Source organism: Choristoneura fumiferana, chromosome 23, assembly GCF_025370935.1.
Source record: "Choristoneura fumiferana chromosome 23, NRCan_CFum_1, whole genome shotgun sequence".
Taxonomy (NCBI): Eukaryota; Metazoa; Arthropoda; class Insecta; order Lepidoptera; family Tortricidae; genus Choristoneura; species Choristoneura fumiferana.
In genome coordinates, this window is record NC_133494.1 from 9,221,559 (window position 1) to 9,247,859 (window position 26,301).

Sequence of the window (26,301 nt, forward strand, 5' to 3'; positions counted from 1 at the left end):
GCGACGCGAGGCCTCCGCGCCGCAGTCCCAGCGAGACCGGCGCGCGCGCACCCCGCTGCCACGAGCGCGCATTCAAACAACCTTCGCAAAGTGCGGTTCATTTGTTGACTTCGTTGTAAAGTGACAAACAACTGCAGAATGAAGCTCCACATAAAACTATTTGGTAAGTTAACTTCACTCATAACTTATTAAATTTAATTTTCCATTAGGCTTTTAACTGGGTCTAGGATTTGTCGGAGAATTACTTAGGTAATTACGCGATTGATCATTTTCTCATGTAATTAACGATAGCTCCTTAATGACTGAGTTTTTAACTAGAACCTCAGTGTAAGTTCGTCCTGTTTAAATGAGTAATATCTACGGTCATTTCATTAGACTTGAATAGTTGTTGCTGAAAATATCGTTTCGTAGCTAGATAATAGTAAAATGTTTATGAGAATCATAAAAACTGCACATATTATTAAATTAGCCGTAAAAGTATAAAGTCACGCGCGTCAATTTCTAAAGTACCTAAGGTACGTAAACAAAACATGTATGTAGATTTCACTGCAATTCCCGAGTGACATTGACTCAATGGGTTTAACGTGTTCCCAGTTATCGAGAATTTAATTAGAAAATTGTCCATCGAGATGCATTTCCGAGTGGGTAATTCTGTTGATGCCGGCACACACGACATTGTGCTAATGACTTGTCGAATGTGCAGCGGAAAGGACGTTTAATATTTATAACAATATAAGGATACCATAACTTACACTTAACTTACATTATTTGCACTCTCATTAGCACTTATGTAGGTACTAAATAAAAAAATACTTCCATGAACGCCGTTGGAAAATGTTTTCCATTGGATATTTTTTTGCTGAAAAGGTGTCTGAAGGACGACCTATTTTTCCCAAGCTTTGTTTAAATGCGTACCTTTTCGTTGTTAAGTAGCCAATGAATCGCAGTGCCTCTTCACCGAGCCGGTCTTTTGCGTTGCCTCCGCCCTTGGGTGAACTGTAAAATCGCAAAATGCATAGTTCCGTCACGATTATACTGCCAATTCTATAGAGCCGAGCCTCTGGTTGACGTAATACAGCGTGAATGTATACATAGGTGTGGAACCACGAAAATACAAGCGTCAAAACAATAATAGAAATCTAGAGACGAGTCAGAAACTGGCACTATCCGTGTTAAAGAGGAACTTACTTAAAAGTAATTGTTGTTGAAACTATTCAAGTAGTACTACTTAATATAACCTAAAACCTTCACAAGCGAAAGCTTAGGCTTCGAATAGTATTCGAGTATATTGTGATCTACTTGCTTTGACATTTCTAAGTTCTAGTCTGCAATAAATATACTGTTAAGTACTTTTGTACCTATAAGTATCGCTGTTGCGTTCCTATGACCTTCTTATTGGACCATGGACACATTCAAAGTGAATCACTATCGCAATGTCGAAACGTTGGTTTCATTGGTAATATTTATAAGACAAGACTTCTAATGTCATGTAGAGCCCGAGTAGAGTCTCTAGGTACTTACAGTGGGTAGTTCCACGGTTACCCAAGGGTAGCCATATTGTTTATTATTATTACGGCCACATTTCATGATTGTATTCTACTTGTAGAATTAACCACTGTACCTATTACGTGTATCAACAGTTACCTTGGAGAGGTTACTGCGTTTGAGATCATAAAGAAATAAAATGTTCATTTTTGCTAATAGGATGAGACCGGAGTCGTCGCTTGAAAAAGCGGTAGCAAAAACTCGCATCGTACCTCGTTTTTGTGAAGCCTGAGGCATTATAGGTACTATGTAATATTGCTCAGAGCAATTTAGTTAAATGGCATATACTTAGCAGCAGAGGAATCCATTTTCATTCTAAAAGTCTAAAAAGTTCAACATTTAATCAATTAAACAAAACAAAACAAGTGGGGCATGGTCCGACTAGTTTCGGGCTTTTCAGAAGACGTTCTTCATTATATCTCACGAAAGCTTTCATAAAATTACAAGCGAAAATATGTTTAGGTATACAAAAATTTACCAACTGTCTTAAAAAATCATGTTACCGCCGATATGCACTACCTATCATGACGGGTACTGCCCTACTAATAGGAAACCTGAATGCCTGTTTGATATCAAATGGCATACCTATTGGTACAGAAAACACCAAGCTAGCATACATAATGTCCAAGTGTCAATATTTTGTAAAGCTATACCTATTATCCAGACACAAGAAACGATACTTTGATGTTCGGTTGTTCTGTCATGATATAATGCGCGCGTTTAAGTAACAGTACAGTCAGAGCCTTAACACGTCTTTATTGTGAAGGGCTTTAGAGCGTGGTTCGCTGCTGAGCATATTGGCCGCTTCTTTTTGTTTTGATGCTAATATTGTACATGCACCTAAAATGCAGCGTACAGTCGACTACAAAGAAATCGATACGTCCACAATTAGATACAAAAATTACAAATTATAATTTTGTATACGTCTTTATCTATTTAACCATTGACATCGTAGGTATTTTTTTTATAATTTTAGCAGTATCCATTTTCTTGTTAGTCTACTGTAGGTACTTGTAAACGAACGCGTAATCTATACATTTAACATAAGTTATTCTTGTTAAAAACCGACTCCAAAAAAATAAAAAATAACAAAAAATAAACCGACTACAAAACCCTTGAAAATATTTTTCTGGGTACCTACTAGCTCAAGGTCGGTGCCTCAGCACGAGCCATCAGGAGAGGAGTGGAGCAATAGTTTATACCTCACCTATATACCTGTATCCCTGCTGTTGGGTCGTGCTGAGTCACCGACTTTGTCTTTCTTTATTTCTCACTTTTTAGTAATTCGTAGCCAAAGTACATCTCACAACGATTCCATTAAGCCCAAACACGGCTTAGTTACATATTATAACAGAGTTCCGTTGCCTACCTTCCGGCTTCAGCATCAGATCAGTTCGAAAGAATCATTAACTTAAAGCTTCTTCTTAGTCGCTTATCCAGGTATATTAATCATGATCGTTTATAGTTAAACGCGCGAGCATATTTACTTAGCTTTGACGAGTTCCATTGGTCATCTACGGTCTTCTTCATCAGGTCCATAGTTTTACCAAATGATGCTCTCTGAATGTAAATGCTTTTCTTAATGCTAAAAATGCCAAAATCGCCATAGGTGTGCCTATAAAATTTGAGGTTTGCCGTCGATTTCCCTAGGATTCCATCATCAGATCTTAGAATGGAATAGAATAGAATATAAATAGAATAGAATAGAATAGAAGACAATTGACTGAGTACCTAATCGGTGAACATAGGTACATAAATAAAATACAAACATTGGAACATAGAACCTCCTCCTTTTTTGAAGTCGGTTAAAAATCTAAATTAAAAAAATCTCTTTAGCTAGTTTAGCGATTAGAGGAATGTTTTTTTGGACTCGTAGTCGTTTCTATGGTAGGTACAGTCAAGTGCAAAAATAAGTATCTATTCGAACCACTCAAAAATATTTTACTACGGCCTTATTGCGTCGGAATAAGAGTCTGTAGTACTTATTTTGAAACTTTGAATAAGTTCATATTTTTACACTTGACTGTATCTAGAGAAGGTGCCGTGCGTGAGAATTATGAATGAAATTTAGTCTTAGCTTATCTTTTAAGTACTAACTTTTTAGGGTAATGGTATAAATTTTTATTTGACCTGAAAAAGCTTTCCTGAAATATATCGAAAAACTAAAAACTCGTTTTTTTACTTGGGTACTCTATCGTATGTGCGAAGTGTGTACGTAAATAGAACTACTGCTCTGCTTGCATTAGTAGCTAACCAGCTAACCTAACCTATCGACTATTCAGTTCAATTGTTGTTGGGTTAGCAGGTAGGGTGACGAATTACGAATGAAACCGCGGCATAACCCGCTGTAATGGGCTTCTCTACTCGCGTCAAATGAATGACGCACGCTACCCAGTTATCTTTTTACTGTCATAATCTTACGATACAGTGAATCGAGGGTTACGAGATCAAAACAGCATATGGCCGAAGATTATAAGTTAGCTTAGATAAAGGATTTCATGACGCTTCATCCACATTGATAGTCTATTTTTATATACAAGTAGTTATTCATACTCGTCATAGTTGTTTTATAGGAAATACGCTTGATATGAATCCGGAATAACCGAAATATGACTGCCATAATTTTAGAAGTCATAACGTAATGTTTGTCATAATTATTGTTAGTCATGAAAAAAAAACCGCTGAAACCGTACATTTTTCATATTTTTTTAAATGGTCACCTGTAGAACTATATAGGTTAGATTAGGTTTGTTTTATAATAATTCTGAAAAATAAAAGGTTTCAGAGAAAAAAAGAGTTAAGTATGTCAAACATTACATTATGACTAAAAATTTTCTACCAGTCGATATAGACCTCATCCTGCGCCTGAGTGAGTTCATCTGAGTAGGAACTCATGAAAAAATGTTCTTTATTACGTTGACAAAGGTTTCAGGCGATTTGGTGAATGTTCAGTGTACACTATGTTCTCAGTGTAAAGTTTCAAAAACAAATAATTAAAGATATCTCGCATTTCCACACCAAATTTTATAGATTTTTTTGTACACAAGTCACAGGTTTGCGAAATATAAATCCATTCCACCGTTAACCTCTCGCATGTCGGAAATAAAAAAAAAAACATTCAAGTCTCATTTGTTTCAAAGAATACAAATTCTACAGATCATAATAAAAAACAGAAAAAGACTAGCCGTCACCCGCGATTCCGTCCGCACAGAATTCGTTTATCGCTATCCCGCGGAAACTATGCAATTTTCCGGGATAAAAACTATCCTATGTCCTTCTTTGGGACTCAAGCTATCTGTATACCGAATTTCATCTAAATCGGTTCAGTGGTTTAGACGTGAGGAAGAAACAAACAAACAAACCGACTTACATTTCGCATTCATAATATTATTGCGATAGCGTCAAACTTGGCATAGTATCTGTGTTTGGATATATACGAGAGGTTAAATGCATCTTAAATTTGAAAAGCTCTAATTCGTTGAAATCTGTAACAAAAAAAAATGAAGCTTAAAGAATCTTAAGATGCTTAAGTAGGCTGTCGGTACCGTTAAGTATTTAATTAGTGGTAAGAAAGTTCAAGTGCCCGATATACTGTGTCACATAGGTATTGAGGCATAAGTGTCATAGTGGGCCAGAAAACAGAAACGCAATGCTTACTCTCCACGGACATTTATCTAATGCAGGCTTGAAGTGTAAAAGTTAAATATTAGATATTTAACGTTTGGTTACGGGTGGATGAAAGTTACTACACGTGCATGATTTTATGTTTAGTAGATTTTATTTTTAACGGAGGCGTATAAAATCATTGGTTCATACGCCAAATGGCGTTTGGCTATTGACTTTGGTTTTTGAAATTTTGTTTCTAACTGTTAGATCTGTCTGTCTGTCATCTTATTAGAACTGACTAAATTGTGGATGCGCCGTGTTCCCTTTTTTGTAGGCAAACTACATGATTAATTTAATATCTCTTTTATTAGAATCTCTGTTCGAATCATGCTACAGATTAAACAAATATACATCAATATACGTCCCACTGCTGGGCACCTAGTGTAGGTACAGTCACCAGCACCAATATCTGATACAACAAGCGTGCATAAATATCTGATAAGATTCTATTTCTAGGGCCGGAAGAACGTGTCAGATATTCTTGCACGCTCCGCTGTGGCAGATATTAATGCTGGTGACTATACACAGTACCTATCTAGCTTCCATGCGAGCTCAGTGCGGGTCGCGAACTTCACACGCACTATTTATACATCAATGAACTGATTCACAAATGCTTACAAATTTTCTTGCAATCTTTTCCTTCAATGTTCATGGTAATTTCACACACATAGATAAATTCAGACTAACTTTGGTGCGAGCTCAGTCAGCAGTTTTTTTTTAAAAGATAAATCATGACGAGTTTACTTAATCCAAGTAATTAATCACAGTAGCGTTCTGGCGCCACTCACACATTGGCGACCAATCTGGGCCTCTTTTCGAAATCGCTAAGCTATATGATATATTTAAAAGCTACGCGCTACATCGGTTTAGGATATTTTACTCTTATTCACGTATTATGCATGTTAGGACCATTGTAATGGTTTTCTCTCACCTCTGCACCTCTTCTGTGTCTCTTTTGAGTTGTCGAATAGAAACGCAGGTGAGCAGGAAGATGAGCTGGAGCCAGCGCGGGCGCCGCTATGGCGCGCAGTTGCTGCATTCCTGCACTTTCACCGGTGGCTGATTCAGAATAACTTTGTAATTTACTCAAACACCCAGTGCATTGCGTGCTGCAAAACGATACCACCTTCACCAACTGCTTCTGCTACAGGCAATCTACTTGCTTATTAACTAAGCGTCACGCCAGTTTTCCAGAGACTCTACCGTTACGCAAATATTCGTCGCCACTCATTCAATTAGACACCATGATGCGAATGACTGATTCGGTCATTTGTTTATAGACGGGTCCGTTAAGCACCGCTGCATTTGAATATGCAAAACATTGCAATCTTCATTTATTTTGACGTTGATGGATTTAGCTAGACTGATCAGTGATCATGGTTGCTTTGAAAATATTTGTTTAATGCTTCGATTAATGAGCAGCGGCCTATAGTTAAGTAATAATTACTTGTAGGACTTTCGCGAAGTGTTTCACGCCTGGTTAAATTAGGTTTCAATGATTTATTGTGGATAATAGTGAGGAATTTTGTCATTCGGAAATCTAGCTTGAAACCTTGAAACAGTATGGCATTTAACTAATTAATAATTATGTCATCTTGATCTCATAGCCGTAATAATTAGGTATTCTACATTTTGTTTATTATTTGGCACTTGCTTTAAATCTTAAATGGAAGAGAACTGATAATAGGTATATAAATATTAGTTAGTTGATCGCAGTAAACCTTATTTAGAAATTTGTAGAAATTGGATGCTTATTTTGTAAGTTACACGGTTACAGGCTGAGTACAAACTAAAATTTCTTACGGAGACAGAATTGGCTAAGTAAATTTTTTGAAGAGATGCAGATTTTTCTTTCGGTGGTCTTCGTCTTAAAGAGTGAGGAACAGTAGCTCTTTAATTTTCTTTCCCTATCGTATAACGTTTTTTTTTCGATTGAGATAAGTATTACGATAATTCTCGCTGTTTAGGAGGGGTTTTCGTTCGTTATGGTGAGTATTATCAAATAAGAAACTGGACCTATCTCTTCAAAAACATGATGATGTCTATGTACTTTATCAGAAGGAATCTATTATAAGTACAGTCACCAGTACCAATATCTGACACAACAAGCGTGCATAAATATCTGATAGGACTCTATTCCTAGGGCCGGAAGGACGTGTCAGATATTTTTGCACGGTCCGCTGTGGCAGATATTAATGCTGGTGACTGTAGGTACATACTGGAAAGTTTTGACTTTTGATGGGAAAAAGCCCGCGAAGTAGTTCTATGAATTAGCTAGAATAAATGTTTTAATAAATGATAATTGCGTGAATCGTATTAAATAACGAACAGTATATCGAGGCTGCTGGTGATATTGAGTTAAATATATTTTACTACTTCGTCTCTCGAATCGATAGAAGATAAAACTTGCAAAGTGAGTTCAATTGTTTAAATAAATAAGGAGTTATAAAAACAAAACTTAAAATAAATAAATAAATATCACGGGACACTGAATACCAATTGACCTAGTCACAAAGTAAGCAAAGCTTGTGTTATGGGTACTAAGCAACGGATAAACGTACCTAAATAGATAGATAGATACATACTTAAGTATTTCTGTACTTCTTTTGTTTTTATTTGAGTAAATAAATAATAATAAAAAAATACATATTAAACACCCAAGACGCGAGAACCAACATTCGTATTTTTCATAGGTACACTACACATATCTGCACCGACCGGGGTCGGACCCGGGACCTCAAGCTTCGTAGTCAGGTTCTCTAGCCAATGGGCTATCCGGTCGTTCAATAATAAAAATAAATAACAAATTAATTACAATTAACTAAGATATATTTTCGTGTCAAATGAACCTGTAATTATTGTTTTTTGTCATATAGGTACTTTTTATTTTGTTGTATTTGTCATTCAATTTATTTTCCTCATCCGTGCATACCTGTGTTTGGTTTGCTTAGTCCTTTACAACCTTATTCATAAAAAGTTAGAGCTTCCTTGAAGGCTCCTTGAAGGCCCGATGCTAAAAAACGTGATTCATAAACGTCTGTTAGCGCTAATCAGTCGATCAAGGCTCTGCTAAAGTTAGAGGACCGTAGACCCTCCTTTATCTCCCTGCTAAGTCACAAAATGGCCGCCACAAGTTTGAACAGCTGACTTTGACAAGAGCAAAAAACCATACCGAAGATATTTTTAGTGAAGTTACGCAAAGATTAAAAAAAAACCAGGAAAAATTATTTTCAGGAATTTGTATTTAAAAATTCTCTAAAATTACTGCTACTTTACTAGCAATAAATATGAAAAAAATAAAATTAGGATGATTAACATAATTACGGCTTTTTGCACTTAAACATAAACATGCGGATCGGAAATAGCGGAAAACAAACATCTGGCTTTTTTTTTCTTCTAATTTGCTGTCACTGCTGTAAAAAAAAAATTAATTATCGATGAGGCCATTTTTTGTCTTTGATTTGTCAAGATGGCCAGCATAACGCGTCTAATCCGTCTATCAGCAGCTCAACAACTAGCAGACTGCTAGCAAGCGTTTATGAATCATACTTCTTGACAACCGTCTAACAAGCTTTATCAGTCTGCTAAGTAACAGACCGGTCAAACCTCAATTAAGGATTTTTTATGAATAAGGCTGTTACAGCCTTTCAAGAAGTATGATTCATAAACGCTTGCTAGCAGCCTGCTAGTTGTTGAGCTGCTGATAGACGGATTAGACGCGTTATGTTAGCCACCTTGACCAATCAAAGACAAAACAGAGCCATTTGACAGCAAATTGGCAGGAAAAAAAAATAAAAAGCGAGATGTTTGTTTTCCCGCCATTTCCGATCCGCATGTTTATGTTGTGCAAAAAGCCATAATTATGTTAATCATCCTAATTTTTTTTTTCATATTTATTGTTAATTTATTGTTGCTAATTTAGAGGATTTTTAAATACAAATTCCTGAAAATAAATTTTCCTGTTTTTTTTTTAATCTTTCTGTAGCCCTGCCTTCACTATAAATATCTTCGGTATGGTTTTTTTGCTCTTGTCAAAGTCAGCTGTTCAAACTTGTGGCGGCCATTTTGTGACTTAGCAGGGAGATAAAGGAGGGTCTACGGTCCTCTAACTTTAGCAGAGCCTTGATCGACTGATTAGCGCTAACAGACGTTTATGAATCATGTTTTTTAGCATCGGGCCTTCAAGGAGCCTTCAAGGAGGCTCTAACTTTTTATGAATAAGGCTGTTAGTGTTTAACTGCTATGCTGTGTAAGTTTCTTTGAAATAAATAAAATAAATAAATAAAGGGCAAACAAATTAGCCAGATTTTGTATGACAATATTTACACTCCGTCCCACGTTTATTAATTGTCAATTCTGGTGACATCAGGAATACTGACCGGACCAACTAATGGCCTTCTGATGTCATCAAAATTGTCTCTAAACTTGTTTTTGCTCGCTCAAAGCGCATGAGATGATACGAGGCGGTACGAGTTTTAAGAGATCATGTTAAGCACAACGACATGTCATGTCATGACATTTAGATTATCTCAAGTACCTACTTACTATGTGCCTGCCTGGTGACTTCGCGTCTCGAACACAATCACATTATATTCGAAGATATCAATTAAGTACTTAGTTGTAACCATACAATGACAATGCCACAACAATGGACGAGAAACCTTTGTTGAAGTCGGGCTCAGAACTACAACTGGGAATTAATTGGTTAATGTCGGTTATAGGCATATTCAAATTAGTGGTTGTGTCAAATGTTTTGTAAAATTGTTGTGTATCTGTTGGCTAAGAGGACCAACCTACTACCTGAGTTAAAATAAGTACTTAATTTTGCCATTTCTTTATTTATTTAACGTGCCGCCGTAGCGCACATACTTATTAACGTTAATCTTGGAATAAATATCCTTTTCGCTCACACCAAATAATTAGAAACACTCCCATCACAACCGTCTGGTGTAAACACATATGTGTAGCGTTGCTAAGCTCACCGGTGCAGATAGGCATCAACTGCAAAAGCACGGAATTGCAATTATGTTATACTTACATATGGACCTTATCTTTTTAGGCAAAGAAAGTCGATATTCACTTAATGCGTAGTATTTTGTGTCATTATTTGGTTACTGGACAGGGTGTGTTTATTTGAATACAACGGAATCAAAATAAGGTCAAGAAGCAGCAAAAGTAAACAAAAGCGTGGGTGTGGTCTGTCACTTAAGGTCAACAAACACTTAACGTTGACTATGGCGGGTCATTAAGAACACTTAGTCATCTTTGTCAGGTATAAAATAAGCTTATAATTGGGTTTGTAAAATATAGCGGGAAATTAATACATTAACTCATTGACCACCCATTAAACACACCCATCCCATTAAATTTAAATTAAGGGAGGGTTGAGATTAGCTCTGGCCCAAGCACAAGAACCTTAGCAACAGTCAATAAGAAATACATAAATATATATTTTTAAATGTTCAAATCAGAGAATATGCCAAAGTTCTTATGATAGGCTGTAAATTGTTTTTTGTGACTCTACCTTTGTTTCTCAACTACAGTGTTGAGTGCTAGACTTACTTTAGTTCAAATAGCTACTGATACAATAATAATAATTTTGAGTGTATTTTGTAATTTTGGCATTTGATTTCAAAGTGGTCACTAATTTCACTTTGTACGTTTCCTTTGACAATTAGTTCATGAGTAAATCGATCTAGTTCAAACGATCTTGCCGGTAACAAGCTTTCGCTTCACCTCGATATGTTTTTAATCATGGCTTATGTTATTGCCACCTGTCTGTTGGTGTGCTGCCTGGTTGTTGGGTTCATATTCTTAATTCTAATGCGAACGAGTGCAATGCTCTGCGATCGCTGTTCATTTGTTATTGACATTCAAATTGAAAGTTATCATCTACGTGCGTGTACGGAGTGGCACAGTATAGACCAGTAACAAATCGACGAATAACTCGACTGCGTCCGAATTTGCACTCGTACAAGTCAAACAACTCCACCTGAGGCCGTATTGTCTAACGTTTCTGACGCTGGCGATCGCAATCAAAAGACAGGTTTCCCATACAAAAACTGTAATTTGATTGCGTTCTCGAGCATCAGAAACGTTAGACAATACAGCCTCTGTGTTGTCTAATGTACGCACGATGACAATGTCAATCAACTTTTGTCAAACTCACTGTATGAGAAAGAAATAGCGAATGCGATTGTCCTTGCGAATGTATATGATTCTCAAAGTTGTCCGGACCACGCTGTATAAAGAAGTCACTTAGTTCGAGATTCAGATTACCTGCCGCTACTGCTACCTACTAGATATTAAGTGATTAGGTACACGGGACAAGGCATTCCCGTGGACATCACATGGTTTATACTGATTTTTGTACTTATTTGTGACGTACTAAAATACCGCGTTAGACAATATTTTTATGCATATTACATTTGCCTTTTTTATTATTTATTATTGCAAACATGGCTAGAATTATAGATACATAGGTATACATGTGACGCCCTGTTAAGACACAGCGACAGCAGAGGGCCAAATTTATTTTGTTACCAATTCAGTCTTAGTGTTGTTAAAGTATAGTGACCAACGACGTCAAGACACCTGATTCCGTATAATGCTTATGACCAAACGGATCAAACTATGATTGTCTGCCGAGCGTAGTGATATCTTCACAAGCTAGGTTTGTTCAGAGATTCTCTTGCTTTCCCGCGCTCTCCCACTCGTAATGTGAGTCCAAGCGAGAATTTAAGAACTGAATGCGGACAATCAGGATGCTTATGAAAAAGTGTGGTGTGTGTGGTATTGGTTACTGGGTTTATACTATGTAAGTGGTTGCAAAGTGGTAGCACTTTCGGGTTCCACGAGGCCGTCCACTTCAATTCGACCGCCAGCTATTTGCTAAAACCGAATACCTTCGCGTTTATTTTCCGTATTCGCAGAGCCCCTGTGCTAATAACGAACTGACCTCAGCAACTAATATTAATTATTATTATGACCAAAACTGGACGAGCTCAATGTGAAATGCGAAGACGTGTTTACTATGATGAGATGAATTACATAATGCTTTAAATGACATTGGAAGTCGATGAGGAAAACCCTCAAATTTATTGTTGCGGTGCAGATTCGAGTTACATTGTACTTAACTACGTGGGAGACAACAAGACCAGGTAAAAGTTTTTAAAGATGCAAATGATCAGTGTTAATGAAACCTTGCCCTCAATCGCATTGAAGTCATAACTTTATTTATTACGTAGAGCTTAAATACAAGAGTTTATTGACATCTTAATCAGCTGCTGTATCAAGTTTTAATTGTAAAACTGAAGAGTTATTTTAAAATATACTTACCTATGGCATGTAATACCGCTGTTGCTATTTAATAAACAGGGATCGGAATAAATGGGCGCCATTACTCTCAATAATATGGACGTGACTCTAAAGATTAATTAATTGATTTCTTACCTGTAATTTAATTTGTATACTTCGCAAGGCAGTAATAAATAAATTAAACAGAGACTTTATTGTATAGATTTATTAAAGTAAATAAAAGGTAATTTTGTTTGGTAAAAATTTTCCTTGGTACGTTTATTCCTTTTCACATCCAAAATTTACGAGCTGAAAAACTCCGTTCTCAATCCACTGAAGTTAATGGAGCAAACTTAAGTAAGTAGTTTAATGGAAATATTGTCAATTTATAATTATTGTCGAGCCAATAGTATTCCGAGTCAATAGACATTAGCCCTTTAAGCATTGGATGACAGTTTCAATATCTGGATTTCTTTTAAGGATTGTAAGTATTCAGACAGATCAGGTGCAATTTCGAATTTCACGAAAAGTTTTACGTTTTGTTTTTTATGAGTACCTGAGATTGTCACAAAATCTCAAAATCTTAAGGACATAGGTACTGATTGTTAACACTTTAACTATCTTATCTTTGTCTCGTGGCATCGATATGTTTATTCTGATAGGTAGTTGTTTTTGACACACGCGACGATTCTAATCTTTAATCTTAATCGTGATGCACTCCTCAAGTAGCGCCGATTTTGAGAGGCTTGTTAACGTGTTCTTTAGGGATCCGTTCCCAGAAGGTGCCAACGGGACCTTATTACTGGGACTCCGCTGTCAGTCTGTCTGTCCGTCCATCTGTCACAGCACAGGGCTCTATCTCTTGAGCCTTAATACTCACTTGAAATTTTGATAGATTATGTATTAAGTCCCTACTGTGGCCGCTATAACAACGAATAGTACCAACTAAAAATAAAATAAACCCGAATAAATATACAATCTAGGGTTCTTCAAGGCTAGCGTGAATAGGCTATTACTGAACCGGTGAGATACACTTGGCCTCATCTGCATAGGGGTCAATCACGGTCAGTTTCAAGTAAAAAAAAGTTGAAAATTATAGAGGGTGGTCATACAAAAAACGTGTTTATTTTCAGCATTTTTTGGTTGCTAAGCGTTGCTAGGTGGCCAAGGTGACAGCCGGTAGCTGCTAAGGGCAACACGAATGACCCTATGTTGTTTGAATGTTTACCTACCTATTTAGTTTGCTATTTTATTGGTGTTTAATAAAACCTTCTAACGAAGGTTTAGCACATTACTAAAATGGCTAACACATGTATCTGATCTGATGATGAAATTAGACGGTAGCCATAAGAACTCTGTACCTAATAAAACGACACGACGACCGCAGCGAGTTTGGAATCGTTTGATTCGTCTTGACTAGTACTTCGGTAACCAGGAGCAAAAAGTACAGTCAAGAAAAAAAGCTTGCATTAGATCTTTTAACTAAAACTTAACTGAACTGTTTTTAAGTACCCTTGTAGTTCGGAACTCTTCATGTACGAGTCCACGTTCGATAGTGTCAACGCCGGCTTATCATTATCACGAGACTTCTGCTTTGGCTTGTCATACACGTTATTATGCAAAAAATGGCTTTTATAAATAAACACATTTTGAATGCTTTTCAAATTTTGATTAGAAACAACACGGAACTTTAAAGAATGTACTCGTAAAACATACAAATGCAAGTATTTTGTAGCCCGCGCCTTTGCCCTCATCGTGCCCTCATCAGAGAAAAGTAGCAAAATAAAGGCTAATGATATATAATTTGTCTGCAGATGTTGTCCCGGCGCGGTTCAACATCGCCGTGATGATGTTCTTCGCGTGTTGGGTGAGCTACATGCTTCGCGTCAACATGAGCGTCAACATCATCGCCATGGTGGCCGATGATGCCAACTCTTCCTCGTAAGTATCATGTTATTAACCCCCTCACAGATCTAGTAAATAATGTTTTTCCATCGTATTTACTAGATCCGTTATTCATACTAGTGAAAGTTATATCAAAAACCGTAATTTCTTCTTACTTTAATAGCTACCTAATTAAATTCATAGTTGAAGAAGATTAAAACGAAAACTAATAGGAAGGTAGGTATGAGGGCGAATAGGTATTTAAATATTCGCCAATATTAACGAATATCCCGTAACGTCGAAATGAAAACTTTTTCCTCAAGTCCTTGCAAAACCTTCAAAGATTTTTTCAACAGTTGGCAGCATTTTAACATAAAATAATTCTGAGAGGAGGCCTGTGCCCAGCAGTGGGACGTATACAGGCTGGGATGATGACGATGATGAAGTTTATTTTATTTTTGATTATGTTTAATAATAATAAAATCGTTTATTTACTCCACCACAATTCCAGTAAATACAATCGTTAAATTTACACATTACAGTAGCATTAGGTACAAGATTTGTGCGGTGGAGACTGGTGACTAAACTAGGGAAAACCTGTATGTCAGATCACCAGGCCTCCGAACCCCTGATGTCTGTAGTAATGCTTTAAAATTTTAAAACATTATTTTAATAAATGATTGCATGTCTGAAAGTGTCAAATAAGGCTGATCTAAGTACACTACGCCACTAGTATGTGGTCAAGCGCATGGCTAAACCTAAACTAATCATGATACTATTTTAACAGAGATTTTGGGGCAATTGGTGTGTTGTCATCTGTAACATTTTTTGCCAGTTAATCGTGAAATAAAAAGCTTCCTAAACACCTCAATGAGAGCCTTGCGTTGTTTATAAAAGCATCCATTAACCTACATAACTTATCTCTAATGATCCAATCATTGTAATTGGCAAAAGACCTTAACGAATTATCCGGGCTCGACCCTGGCCATACACGTGATGAAAACAATTTTAAAGGGTATTCAGAAAAGGTACTCTGTGAAGGTAATGTCAACATTGAAATGACTTTCATAAGGAAAATTTTACACAGGAAATTGACTTAAAAAGGCGTATAAATATGTGTCGGAAAAACGTGTCTTTAATAGGAATTGGTCGATTGGTAACTAACTATAATAGATATGACTATAGGTACTCTTTAATCAAACATGACAATCTCTAGAAACTGCCTTACTTCAAACCTCAAATGCTTCTTTCGACGACAAAAAAGTAGCTCTCCAAGTCTTCATACCTAACTCTTATGGTGCTGTTGCTTTAATGATAATTTTGCAAAAGGAAATACAAAATTCAATAGGTAACAAACAGAAAAGTATAAAGTACAAAAGGCGGACCTATCCCTGAAGGGATCTCTACCAGTCAACCTTTGAGTGATAGAGAGGAGCAATCAATAAGGGAACAACAAATACTCTTAGAGAGATTGTTTTTTCGTATTAATATGTTTGTAAAGCCATTAAATAACGTATTTTTATTTAACTTTGGATTAAAAAATTTAACTCATTCAGAGCAGAGCTATGATTACCTATAGCTGGCGGTTTGTTGTTTTGAAATTAAAACTACATAACACATTAAACAGCTATTCTATTTCCTACAAGTTTAAGGCAGTGTATTGTATCTACCACTTTGTTCGTAATTTTCCAGAGTCAAATCTCAATGTGAAGCCATTGTGACCGACGACAGCGCGCTGCTAGACAATACGAGCTCCACAATGATCACGAAGCGGCAGCTGCGGCAGGTAAACTGCCATTTCGCTAACAGAACTGTAACCTTCTGTCTATTGTACCAGTTAATTTTGCCGTAACAATACCTAACCATTCGCACGTAACGGCGTTTGCTGTTTTGCTTCATGTTAACACGTAGAATATGTACAAATGTACGTATACATACAATGCTGGTGCTACTTATGTAAAGCAATTGCTTCGTTTTGTTTATATTTACCAATATTGTTGTAGTAACATTGATTACGAGCAATCTATTTTACTGTCGGCAGGTTAAAATTCAGAATTGTATGTTAGGTAACTACATTCATTGATGAATAAAGTGTTCGTATACAACCTGGGCAGTGAGTGAAAAGGTGGCTACGGACTTGCACCTACATTGTATTTAGTTTTTCCATTGTGCTAAACACTTGCTTTGCAACGTCTCTTACTCTAACATGTGTTCCTGAAATTAAATTATGTGAATATACAAAAATGTAGTTAGTACAAAACAGTAGCAATCTTAGTAATATATTTTTTATCTTTATTGGCTACATTATATAATTAATGTAGGTGCTAAGGAAGTAGTTTTATCTAAGAATGTTCAAATATTATGCAATGCCTCTACTACATTTGATCTGTTAATATTGACATTGTAAAATAATAAAACAAACTGAGGAAGTAATATTTCTGACGTTACAAGATTGTACCTACTTACATTAATATATTTATTCTGATTTGAAACAAACAACCAAACAACTTCGCATTTCAATTATAAGGAAGAGAATATTGTCAATTGAGACCATATCATTATTAATATCTTACCTTCAATATCATACAAACAATTTTATGAGTAATCTAGCCATCAACTTCAATCATAGCTAAAACTGGTATATTTAAAAAAGTTTAAAATAAATAATATAAAAAAATGATTTATTATACAATCAACCTGAAGCAAAATACAATGTTCAATGAGTATGGAATCGATTGAACAAGTACCTAACCTGTTTAAAATATTATGTACATAAATACTGCCGCCGTTGATTTTTTTTCTCACTAAACCGTCGCTTTGATTCTATTGGAATAACGAGATTAGTACAGTTGACTTGACACTTTATAATTTTATTAATACATATATGGCTAACGAGTAATAGGTATACTTGCTCGCTGCTCGTTAAGTACATGCTGGCAACTGGCAATGAGCGCTTCCACGGTGCTACTATTCTTTTACATTTTTTTTTATCAACAGCCCGATGGCGTGGTAACCTTCGAGTGGACACCTCAGCAACAGGCTTATGTCCTCTCCGGCTACTTCTGGGGCTACGCTATCACCTGTCTGGTCGGTGGCACAGCGGCAGAGATGTGGGGCCCTCGCAAAGTTGTTTTTATCACCGTGCTGATCAGTGCCTTACTCACCGTGATCTGTCCACAAGCAGCCAGGCTACACTACCTCGTATTGGTTGCAGTACGATTCCTAATCGGACTAGCAGCCGTAAGTAAACATTTATCTTCGCGCGTGGCTTTTTTATGTTAATATTTATAGCACGGCTGCTAAGCAATAAAGTCTGCAAAGTCGTCTTCATAGCCATACTGATCAGTTGCCCTTATCACCGCATTTGTCCTCAAGCAATTCAGTTTATACTACAAAGTTGCAGCATGGCTGCTGTAATTACGATTCTTAATTGGTTTTGCAACTCTAACTGACCATTTGTCAACATCAACGCGCATTGCAATTTCTTAACGCTGATTTTCATGCAGAACCAAACATTATGCAAATTAGAAATAATGTATAAACACTCTTACTTATTTATTTGATTACGGTAAAGTTGTTTACGTCCGTCGTCAGAAGCTACTCAAAACGGTGGGACCACTTTGTTATTTTACTAGTTGTAATAAGTAATAAGTACCTACGTACTCTGTGGTTTTACGTAGAAATCCATATCTCTTGTTTATTTATAAAGTAGCATGCAAATCTACCTAATCTATCAAAAAAGCCGTGGTGGCCGAGTGGTTTGACCTATGGCCTCTCAAGCAGAGGATCGTGGGTTCAAATCCCGGCTCGCACCTCTGAGTTTTTCGAAATTCATGTGCGGAATTACATTTGAAATTTACCACGAGGTTTACGGTGAAGGAAAACATCGTGAGGAAACCTGCACAAACCTGCGAAGCAATACAATGGTGCGTGTGAAGTTCCCAATCCGCACTGGGCCCGCGTGGGAACTACGGCCCAAGCCCTCTCATTCTGAGAGGAGGCCTGTGCCCTGCAGTTGGACATATATAGGCTGGAGGATGCAAATCTACAGTGGATTTATCGTTGTAGGGTTTCCTGTTCCCCGCCCTTCACGCCCTTGTGGCTCATTGGGCGCCGCCCACGGAAAAGGGCAAGTTTGTAAGTTCCTTGTTGGGCGGCGCAATTGGTACTGTAGTCACCTGGTCACTGACTGGGCCCGTCATCGAAAGTTTCGGATGGGACTACGCTTTCTACATACCAGGTATGTACCTAGGCTTCTTTATTAACTATTTATCTCAGTTTTACATCTTAGGGTGCGTTTCCAGAAAGAGATTACTGGGTTGAAATTCACATTTAGGTATCACATGGCCAAGTGGTTAGTGAACCTGACTACGAAGCTTGAGGTCCCGGGTTTGAATCCCGGCCGGGGCATATATTTGTATGAATAATACGAATGTTTGTTCTCGGGTCTTGGATGTTTAATATGTATTTAAGTATGTATTTATCCATATAAGTATGTTTATATAGTACAAGCTTAGCTTAGTTTGGAACTAGGTCAATTGGTGTCAAGTGTCCCATGATATTTATTTATTTATTAATTTGGCTCTGAATTTTATTTGCTATTACGGAATGTTTCACGAACTACAAAAAGTCTTTAAGTTGAAGGTAGTACTAAAACGGTTTGTTTGTCTTCAGGAGGGATAGCTTTCGTTTGGTGCGTGCTGTGGTGGTACCTCGTGTATGATTCGCCGGTGCAACACCCACGCATCTCGGATAAGGAGAAGAAGTACATCCTCGATGCTATAGGTGATAAAGTACAGCAACACGGTACCAAGGTAATGACTTTTGAAGTGTTAATTAATTAAGAACAAAAAAAAACAGTTTCATGTTACAGAACTATTTGATGCCAAAAATATGTCGCGTTCGGAGGCGATGTTACGTCAAATATGTTCAGTTCACGGGGTGTTTTTTTTAGATATTAACTTTAATGGTATAATGAAAGTAGGTATAACTAACACTTTTCTAATTATCCAATTCTTCTTTAGGCAGTCAGGTAAAAATTAAAAGTAATTTTCATTGTTTAAGTAGGTATAGATATAAGTCAGGTAGGTATATTAGTTAGCATAAAAACTAGCCAGCTGATCGCTTTATCGCATTGAGACATAGTTTGTCAAGTGTTGAATGACAGTAGGTACTTACGAGTGTACTTAGCCACGAAAGAGCGACAGTGCGCCCAAGGTACTTTCTCTGTACTTATTATGCGTAAGACTTTTATGGGTTTTCCAGTTTCCGATGTCTTATGCAACTTTCATTAATTTCAGGTCGTTCCCCCATTCAAGAGCATTCTCACATCATTCCCGTTCCTAGCTATGGTGGTTCTCCACTACGGCAGTAACTGGGGCTTGTATTTCGCGATGACCGCTGCTCCCAAGTTTGTGTCGAGCGCACTAGGATTCAACTTGACGTCGACTGGCACATTGGCATCACTACCGTACCTTGCCCGGATGATCTTTTCTTTGGTCTTTGGCGCTATTGGTGACAGGTAAACACAGACATCTTGTGAAAGAAATTGCCAAAATTAATTTGTTGACTAATCAATGTGCTTAAGTATTTCAAAGCTATTTATTAAAGTGCTTGCAATACCCATTGAAATTTCAACATCTATTACAAAGCATTTAGCAAGAGCTTTACAAAAAGTATTATTATTTATTACATTACACGCAGTCCATTGCAGTGTGCCACTAAATTTAAATGTAAATGAAGTGCTTCACAATTGAATTTACACAGCTGGAAAATATTGTTTTCTTGTCTTTTGTGTTAGGAAGATGTGTCACATGACTGTTTCACATGCGTTTTTGGTGCTATTAACACAAATTATTTAAATAAATAAACTGTAGTGCCTATACTAAATATTAGATAACAATGTTGTTGATACATCATACTTTCATTGGCTGCCTATCGACATGATGAAGCAATCTTTGTATTCATTTATCTATTAAATTCGAAGACAGCTAGAAGTGTCCATAAATATTCAGGTCGATTTCAAAATGTTCAGCTTTTACTTTCATTGCGGTAGAAAGTACCTACCTAATTACTGCCGAATTGCTAATTACAATCTAAATCATCTTTACAGGATCGTCAAACAAAACGTGGTGTCAACGACATTTATGCGCAAATTCTTCTGCCTGTTCTCTCACATATTGCCTGGCATTCTTCTCATCGGTCTGGGATTCACCGGGTGTGCCCCGGTCCTCTCCGTCGCACTAATTACGTTCTCTATGGGATCGAATGGAGCAGCAACATTGACCAACCTCGTGAACCATCAGGACTTGGCTCCAAACTATGCGGGAACTTTATACGGGATTGCAAACGGAATTGGAAACACTGCTGGGTTCGTCACGCCTCTCGTCACAGCGCATTTTACTAAAAATGGAGTAAGTTTATTTAAATTTTTTAAGCATTTAAAATTGACAAAATAAATCTAGAAAAACAAACGAGAAGGTCATTCACTACAGTTTTCTTTGTTTCGGTGTTAGTTACGCCTGGTGACGTGCAGCGTCGTCAAGTGATCTACTTTTGTTTCTGCGGCACAAGTATCATGATTACATGATTTATTGTAAAAATATTAAATATTTGCCGCATCTTGTTACGGAACCCTTTAGATACTGCGCGTGGCTTGACACCTTGACCCGTTTTTTTCTAATATGATGATGACATAAATCTTTTTGAATCATAAGGGAAATTTAACGTACCTACCTAATAATAGGAATAAAAAATGTGGAAATAATTTAACTGACATCTTAACACCATAAATATCTAATTATGCGGCCCATTATGACTTTCAATTAAAAAAAATACCTTTCTGCCGCTTATGCCACGTACGTACCTGCGTGGCATATGTACCTACGTAGGTAGGTAGGTACATGTAATCAACTAAGGTTTAATTAGTATACCTACTAAAGTATTATAGGGTGAAAAAATTAATAATAAAATCAGGGGAAAAATAAATGTAATCGTAGTTTTGAAAATTGGTACAGTTATACCTTGCGGTATCCAGATGAACATTTATATTATATTTTTCCGATAAATTTCGTCATCTTTATTTTTGCTCCACGATACTTTAGGAGCTACAGGGTGTATAACATAAACATCGGAAGCCATAGCAAAATCAGGAGAAACTATGTTTTTCACGATATATCGTGCGCCCACTACTCAGCTTGATCTTAACAGCCATCGATACTCGCTTTTTGTAAAATCCAGCACCAAGTCCAAAGCTGATCTCTCCTCTCTCCCCCTACTAAAGGGTCAGCAAAATATCACGCATTTCAATTATTCCACCAAGTACAAGAGTGGATGGGTAACGAAATGCCTCCCGAAATGTGGGGTTGGAAGCGAGGAGCTGATGGAACGCTGGAACCAATTACCACCACTGATCCTCCAGCTCCTCAAACCGTGCTGACTTCAATTTTTTGTCACTGCAAAATTCGTTGCACTGGAAAATGTGGATGTCGAAAAGCCGGTATTAAATGCAGTCTAGTATGTTTCGGCTGATTACGCTCTGTACAAACGGTGTAAAGTCCAGTTCATAAACTTGTGAGCAAAAATTTGATCAAAAATATCTGAACGGCGCTTCAGTGTGTCCGTTGTGAGCAAATTTTTGCTCACAAAGTTTATGAACACAAGTTTCGCAGATACTATAGAAGAAGAAGACGAAGATGTCAATGTAAAAGACGATGAATAAAGACAAACTGATTTGGTTTTTCTATTCTTAAATAAAAATTTAAAACTTCGTTTTTAGGGTTCAAAGAGCCATGGCAAAAACGGAGCCCTTATAGTTATTCTGTCTGTCTGTCTGTCTGTTTGTTTGTACTGTCTAATCTTTAAAGACTGAAAATTTTCAAAAATCTCGAGTCCCCGCTCGCTCTGGGTGGAAAAATGAAAAAAATCAGGATGGTAGTAGTATATCAAACTTTCAAGGAAAACTATAACGGCTAAGTTTGCTTGAGAATTATTAGTAGTTTATGAGTAAATAGCAGCCTAGGGTAAAATATACCTAAACTTGGAAAATTCCATACGAAATCCTTAGAAAAATATCACTTAAAACGCAAAAATGTGCACGCGGCTTCTAACCCTAGATTTTTGAGCGTGTCCGACACCCTTGGCCGATGAATAAAGACAAACTGATTTGGTTTTTCTAATTCTGTTTTTAATTCTTAAATCGTTTACTTTTTAACATCTATTAAAACTCACACAACCTAACCAGTAGCTGTAACTGTAGCTCCCAAAGTATATTGATCGTAGAGCAAAAATGAATCACACATTATGACCAAATTTTTAGGAAATTTTATGTAAAAACTTTTGTCCGAAGTAATCTGTAAAAAGTACCTTTACCTTTATAACTGTACCAATTTTCAAAACTACACGAAGCTTTTCCCCTGATTGCCCATATTCGGCTTTATTTGATCCTATTATTATTTATTAGGGAAAAACACAAAAGGTTACCGAGTTCTATGTAGTATGATAATCCCCCTCATGACAATAATTATCAACAGTTTTCTCATAGTTCACTAGGTAATAAATTATTCATCAGCATCACTATCAATAATCACATAAAAATAATTGCAGAACGGCTTTGCGGAATGGCGCCCAGTGTTCATGACAGGCGCTTCGCTGTACATTGCTGCGGCGCTTTACTTCATATTGTTTGGCACCGGTGAGACGCAGGAATGGAACTACATGCCAGTCGTGGAGGAAGACGACAGAGACAAGCGGCCTAGCGCGAGCTCTACTGACACCACCGTCACAATTCCCGCTAAGACGTAGGTTAAACTTCGTAGTAGGTTTAAATGATACGTATTTATGTTAAGCTATCGCCACAGATGATTTACACTACACTAGTAGTATCGCTTGGTTTGGAATTACATATTTGTCCAATGTACAGTTTACAAGTAAACATATAAGATTAAAACAGCATCTTAGATTCTACCCTAAAAATAAAATTGGCCATGCTGTCAAATGAACAATATTTTTTAATCAAACAAAATACATATAACTATTTAAACACTAAGATAACGATATCCGATAGGTAAAAGAAAATTTATGCATAATTAGCGTCAAATATAAGGGAGCGAAGGTGTTCAACTATGGAACACGTTCTATAGCGCTCTTGACGATAGACTATGATTATGAACAGCTTAAGCTTTGTACTGTACTTGATTTTATATTTGACGCTGACTGAACCTACATGAGTAAGAAAGCGAGTCTGCATTTTAGGATTTTGAGGATTTCTTTTTAGTATAGTAGAATAGTGGTTTTTAAAAGATCCGTACATTGACATTTACACTCTTTGTAATGCAAATAAAAGGTTCATTTATGGTTCATTTTCTATTACATCTGTAAGCTCCCCTTGTTAAAATGTTATGTTATATTTTTTTAATATAAGACCTAGACAATTATACTGAGGAATTTTTAGTTTTTAAGTAAGAAAATTTACTAGCTTTTACTTTATTTCTTTTGTATAAATTCAACTTACTTATATTTACTCTATTTCTGATGTCAAGACTGCATTTTATTCGGGAGGCTTTCAGCGGAAGCGGATTCTATCCCGTTTTCCGCTACCATCGAATATGCAGTCTTAGGGGCTGTTTCACCATCCATTGACTAGTGTTAACCGACGGTTAAATGTGATGCCGTCTCCGTCTATTCGAACAAAACAAATAGAGACGGCATCACACCTAACCGCCAGTTAATAGGTAATCAATGGATGGTGTAACAGCCCCTTAGAGTGTTATTATAACTATAACTTATTCGACTACAACTGATCATGATCAGTCGATGTCCATGACAGTTTGTCTATTCAGGATAACATTGGACTCTAGAAGGTCACAGAAGCAGGGGTTCTAAATATTTTTTGTGAAGTCGTACCTAATAATGATGATGACGATGATGAATAAAATAAGTAATAAGATGAAGTCATAATTTTGTTTACTTTGTAAGTAGATTAATGTAATGTACTTACAAAATAACACAATATTAACCCGTAATTGGCTACATAATATCAATTCGATTTATATTTATACATAATTTTATAACTGTGTTTCGTGGACTCATCCGCTCTCATTCCTTGTTTAAAAATATTCTATGCGTAGTTTCTGCTATGAAGTTTAAGCTTTTTTCAATTCCAAATTTTATCAAATTTGGTGCAGTGAAAAGTTAACTATTCGTATATGATTAAAAGTCGTCACATTTTGATCCAAGCTGACGATTAAAAATTATTAATAATGTATAGAATATTACTTGAGTTAACAATATTATAAAGGTCCCGTTTCCTGCAGAATGTTCTTAACCTCTGCCTCTTTATTTATTTTATAGGAAGACGTTTCTGTTTTTAACAAAATAGGAAAAGTTTTTTTATTGTATTTTAATTATGATATGGAAAATAGTAAACTTAATCTCAATAATATTAATGCGAAAGTTTGTAAGTCTGTATGTTTGTTTGTTACCTACCACTTCACGTCTGAATCGCTGAACCGATTTAGGTGAAATTCGGTATACACATATTACAAGCCCCGGGGAAGGACACGAATAGTTTTTATCTCCGAAAATTGCATAGTTCCCGCGGGATAGCAATAAACGAATTCTACTTGAACGGTGTCGCGGACAACAGTTACTTAATGAATAATTGAAACTAATATTGACGTCTTCGATATTTTAATTAGAATTAAGTTTGGACCGTACACTAAAATTACTTCCTAAAGCGTGCATTATAAAGAGCCTATTTTCCTTCTGTCCATTCCTATATTTAACAGACTGTAATTTCAATGATTTTTAATCTTCAAAAAGTCGATGTCATTTTGCCTACTGCGCCTGCGTACTGACATGGTGCTGACTGCTGAAGCTACCGAACACCGGTTGTTTCAACCCAGACAACAGGGACTATTACTGAAATTTTCTCCCATCAGAGTGCAGCACTAGCACAAAACCGTAAACAGTTTTTTTGAGTATCGTTACTATCGATATAAATATCATGTTATTTTGTTACTAATAAATATATCATGATTTCTTTAAGTACTAATACCTACTCTTTGGTCATGATCTGTTATGGCGACAAAATATAATAAAGAAAACTGACGTTTATCATGGGTTTGCGCTAGTGTCGCCCCCTGCGTAGAGTTTTGGTTACTATGCCCTATTGGCGGAATCATCGATACCGTTGCTCTATTTCTATAATTGAATTGAATTAGTCGATAACATTGACTGTTGCCAAAAATTACAATGCCACAAACTTATTATATGATCCAGAAAAGGTGCCTCTTCTCATACAAGCTTTAATTTCAGTCAAATCCTGCTAATCAAATTTCGCCTACTTCTAGTGATCGGGTTGACTTAAAATTTAGCATGGCTTGACCGACAATGCAAGTATAGTCAACAAAATGGCTAACAACAAAACTAATTTTAATTTAGTGTTGCTGTTGCTACTATTTACAATACTATTTGTTTATAACAGCGGCATTAGTTAATTTTGCCCATAGGTTCAGACGAGATTGTGGCACTTTCCGTGATAGTCCGTGTCATCGACGCGATTGCGTCAACTCGACACCATTATAGAAAGACGATATTTTCGTGCAAAATGATCTTAATTATTGAATTATTGTGAGCCTTCATCTACAATATTTATTCAGAGCATTATTAGTAATGGAAATATTATTTTTAAGATTATAGAAATGTAAAAGGCTCAAAGATAATTTTGAATCAGGATAGCACTACGCTAGCTTTGTTGATTGTAAAATTACCTATATTATTTAAATATTCAAATGACTGTGATGAATTTAAGCATGCACGTAAATGTAATATTTTTAAAATAAATGTGTAACTATATACACTGAATTTTTCATTAGTAACCTTTGTACTTGAATTTATTATTCTTTCAAA

General features: G+C 36.4%; 1 protein-coding gene across 1 annotated transcript; it reads left to right on the forward strand.

The window, feature by feature from the left end:
• The first annotated feature begins 1 nt into the window (after window position 1).
• On the forward strand, window positions 2-26,249 carry LOC141440758 (sialin-like). The gene is made up of 9 exons (XM_074105305.1): window positions 2-163; window positions 14,322-14,448; window positions 16,084-16,177; window positions 17,389-17,631; window positions 18,460-18,631; window positions 19,066-19,205; window positions 19,692-19,912; window positions 20,504-20,804; window positions 22,996-26,249. Exons 1-9 carry the CDS (start codon window positions 139-141, stop codon window positions 23,191-23,193), a joined length of 1,521 nt encoding a protein of 506 aa, XP_073961406.1. The 5' UTR covers window positions 2-138; the 3' UTR covers window positions 23,194-26,249.
• Window positions 26,250-26,301: the final 52 nt, after the last annotated feature.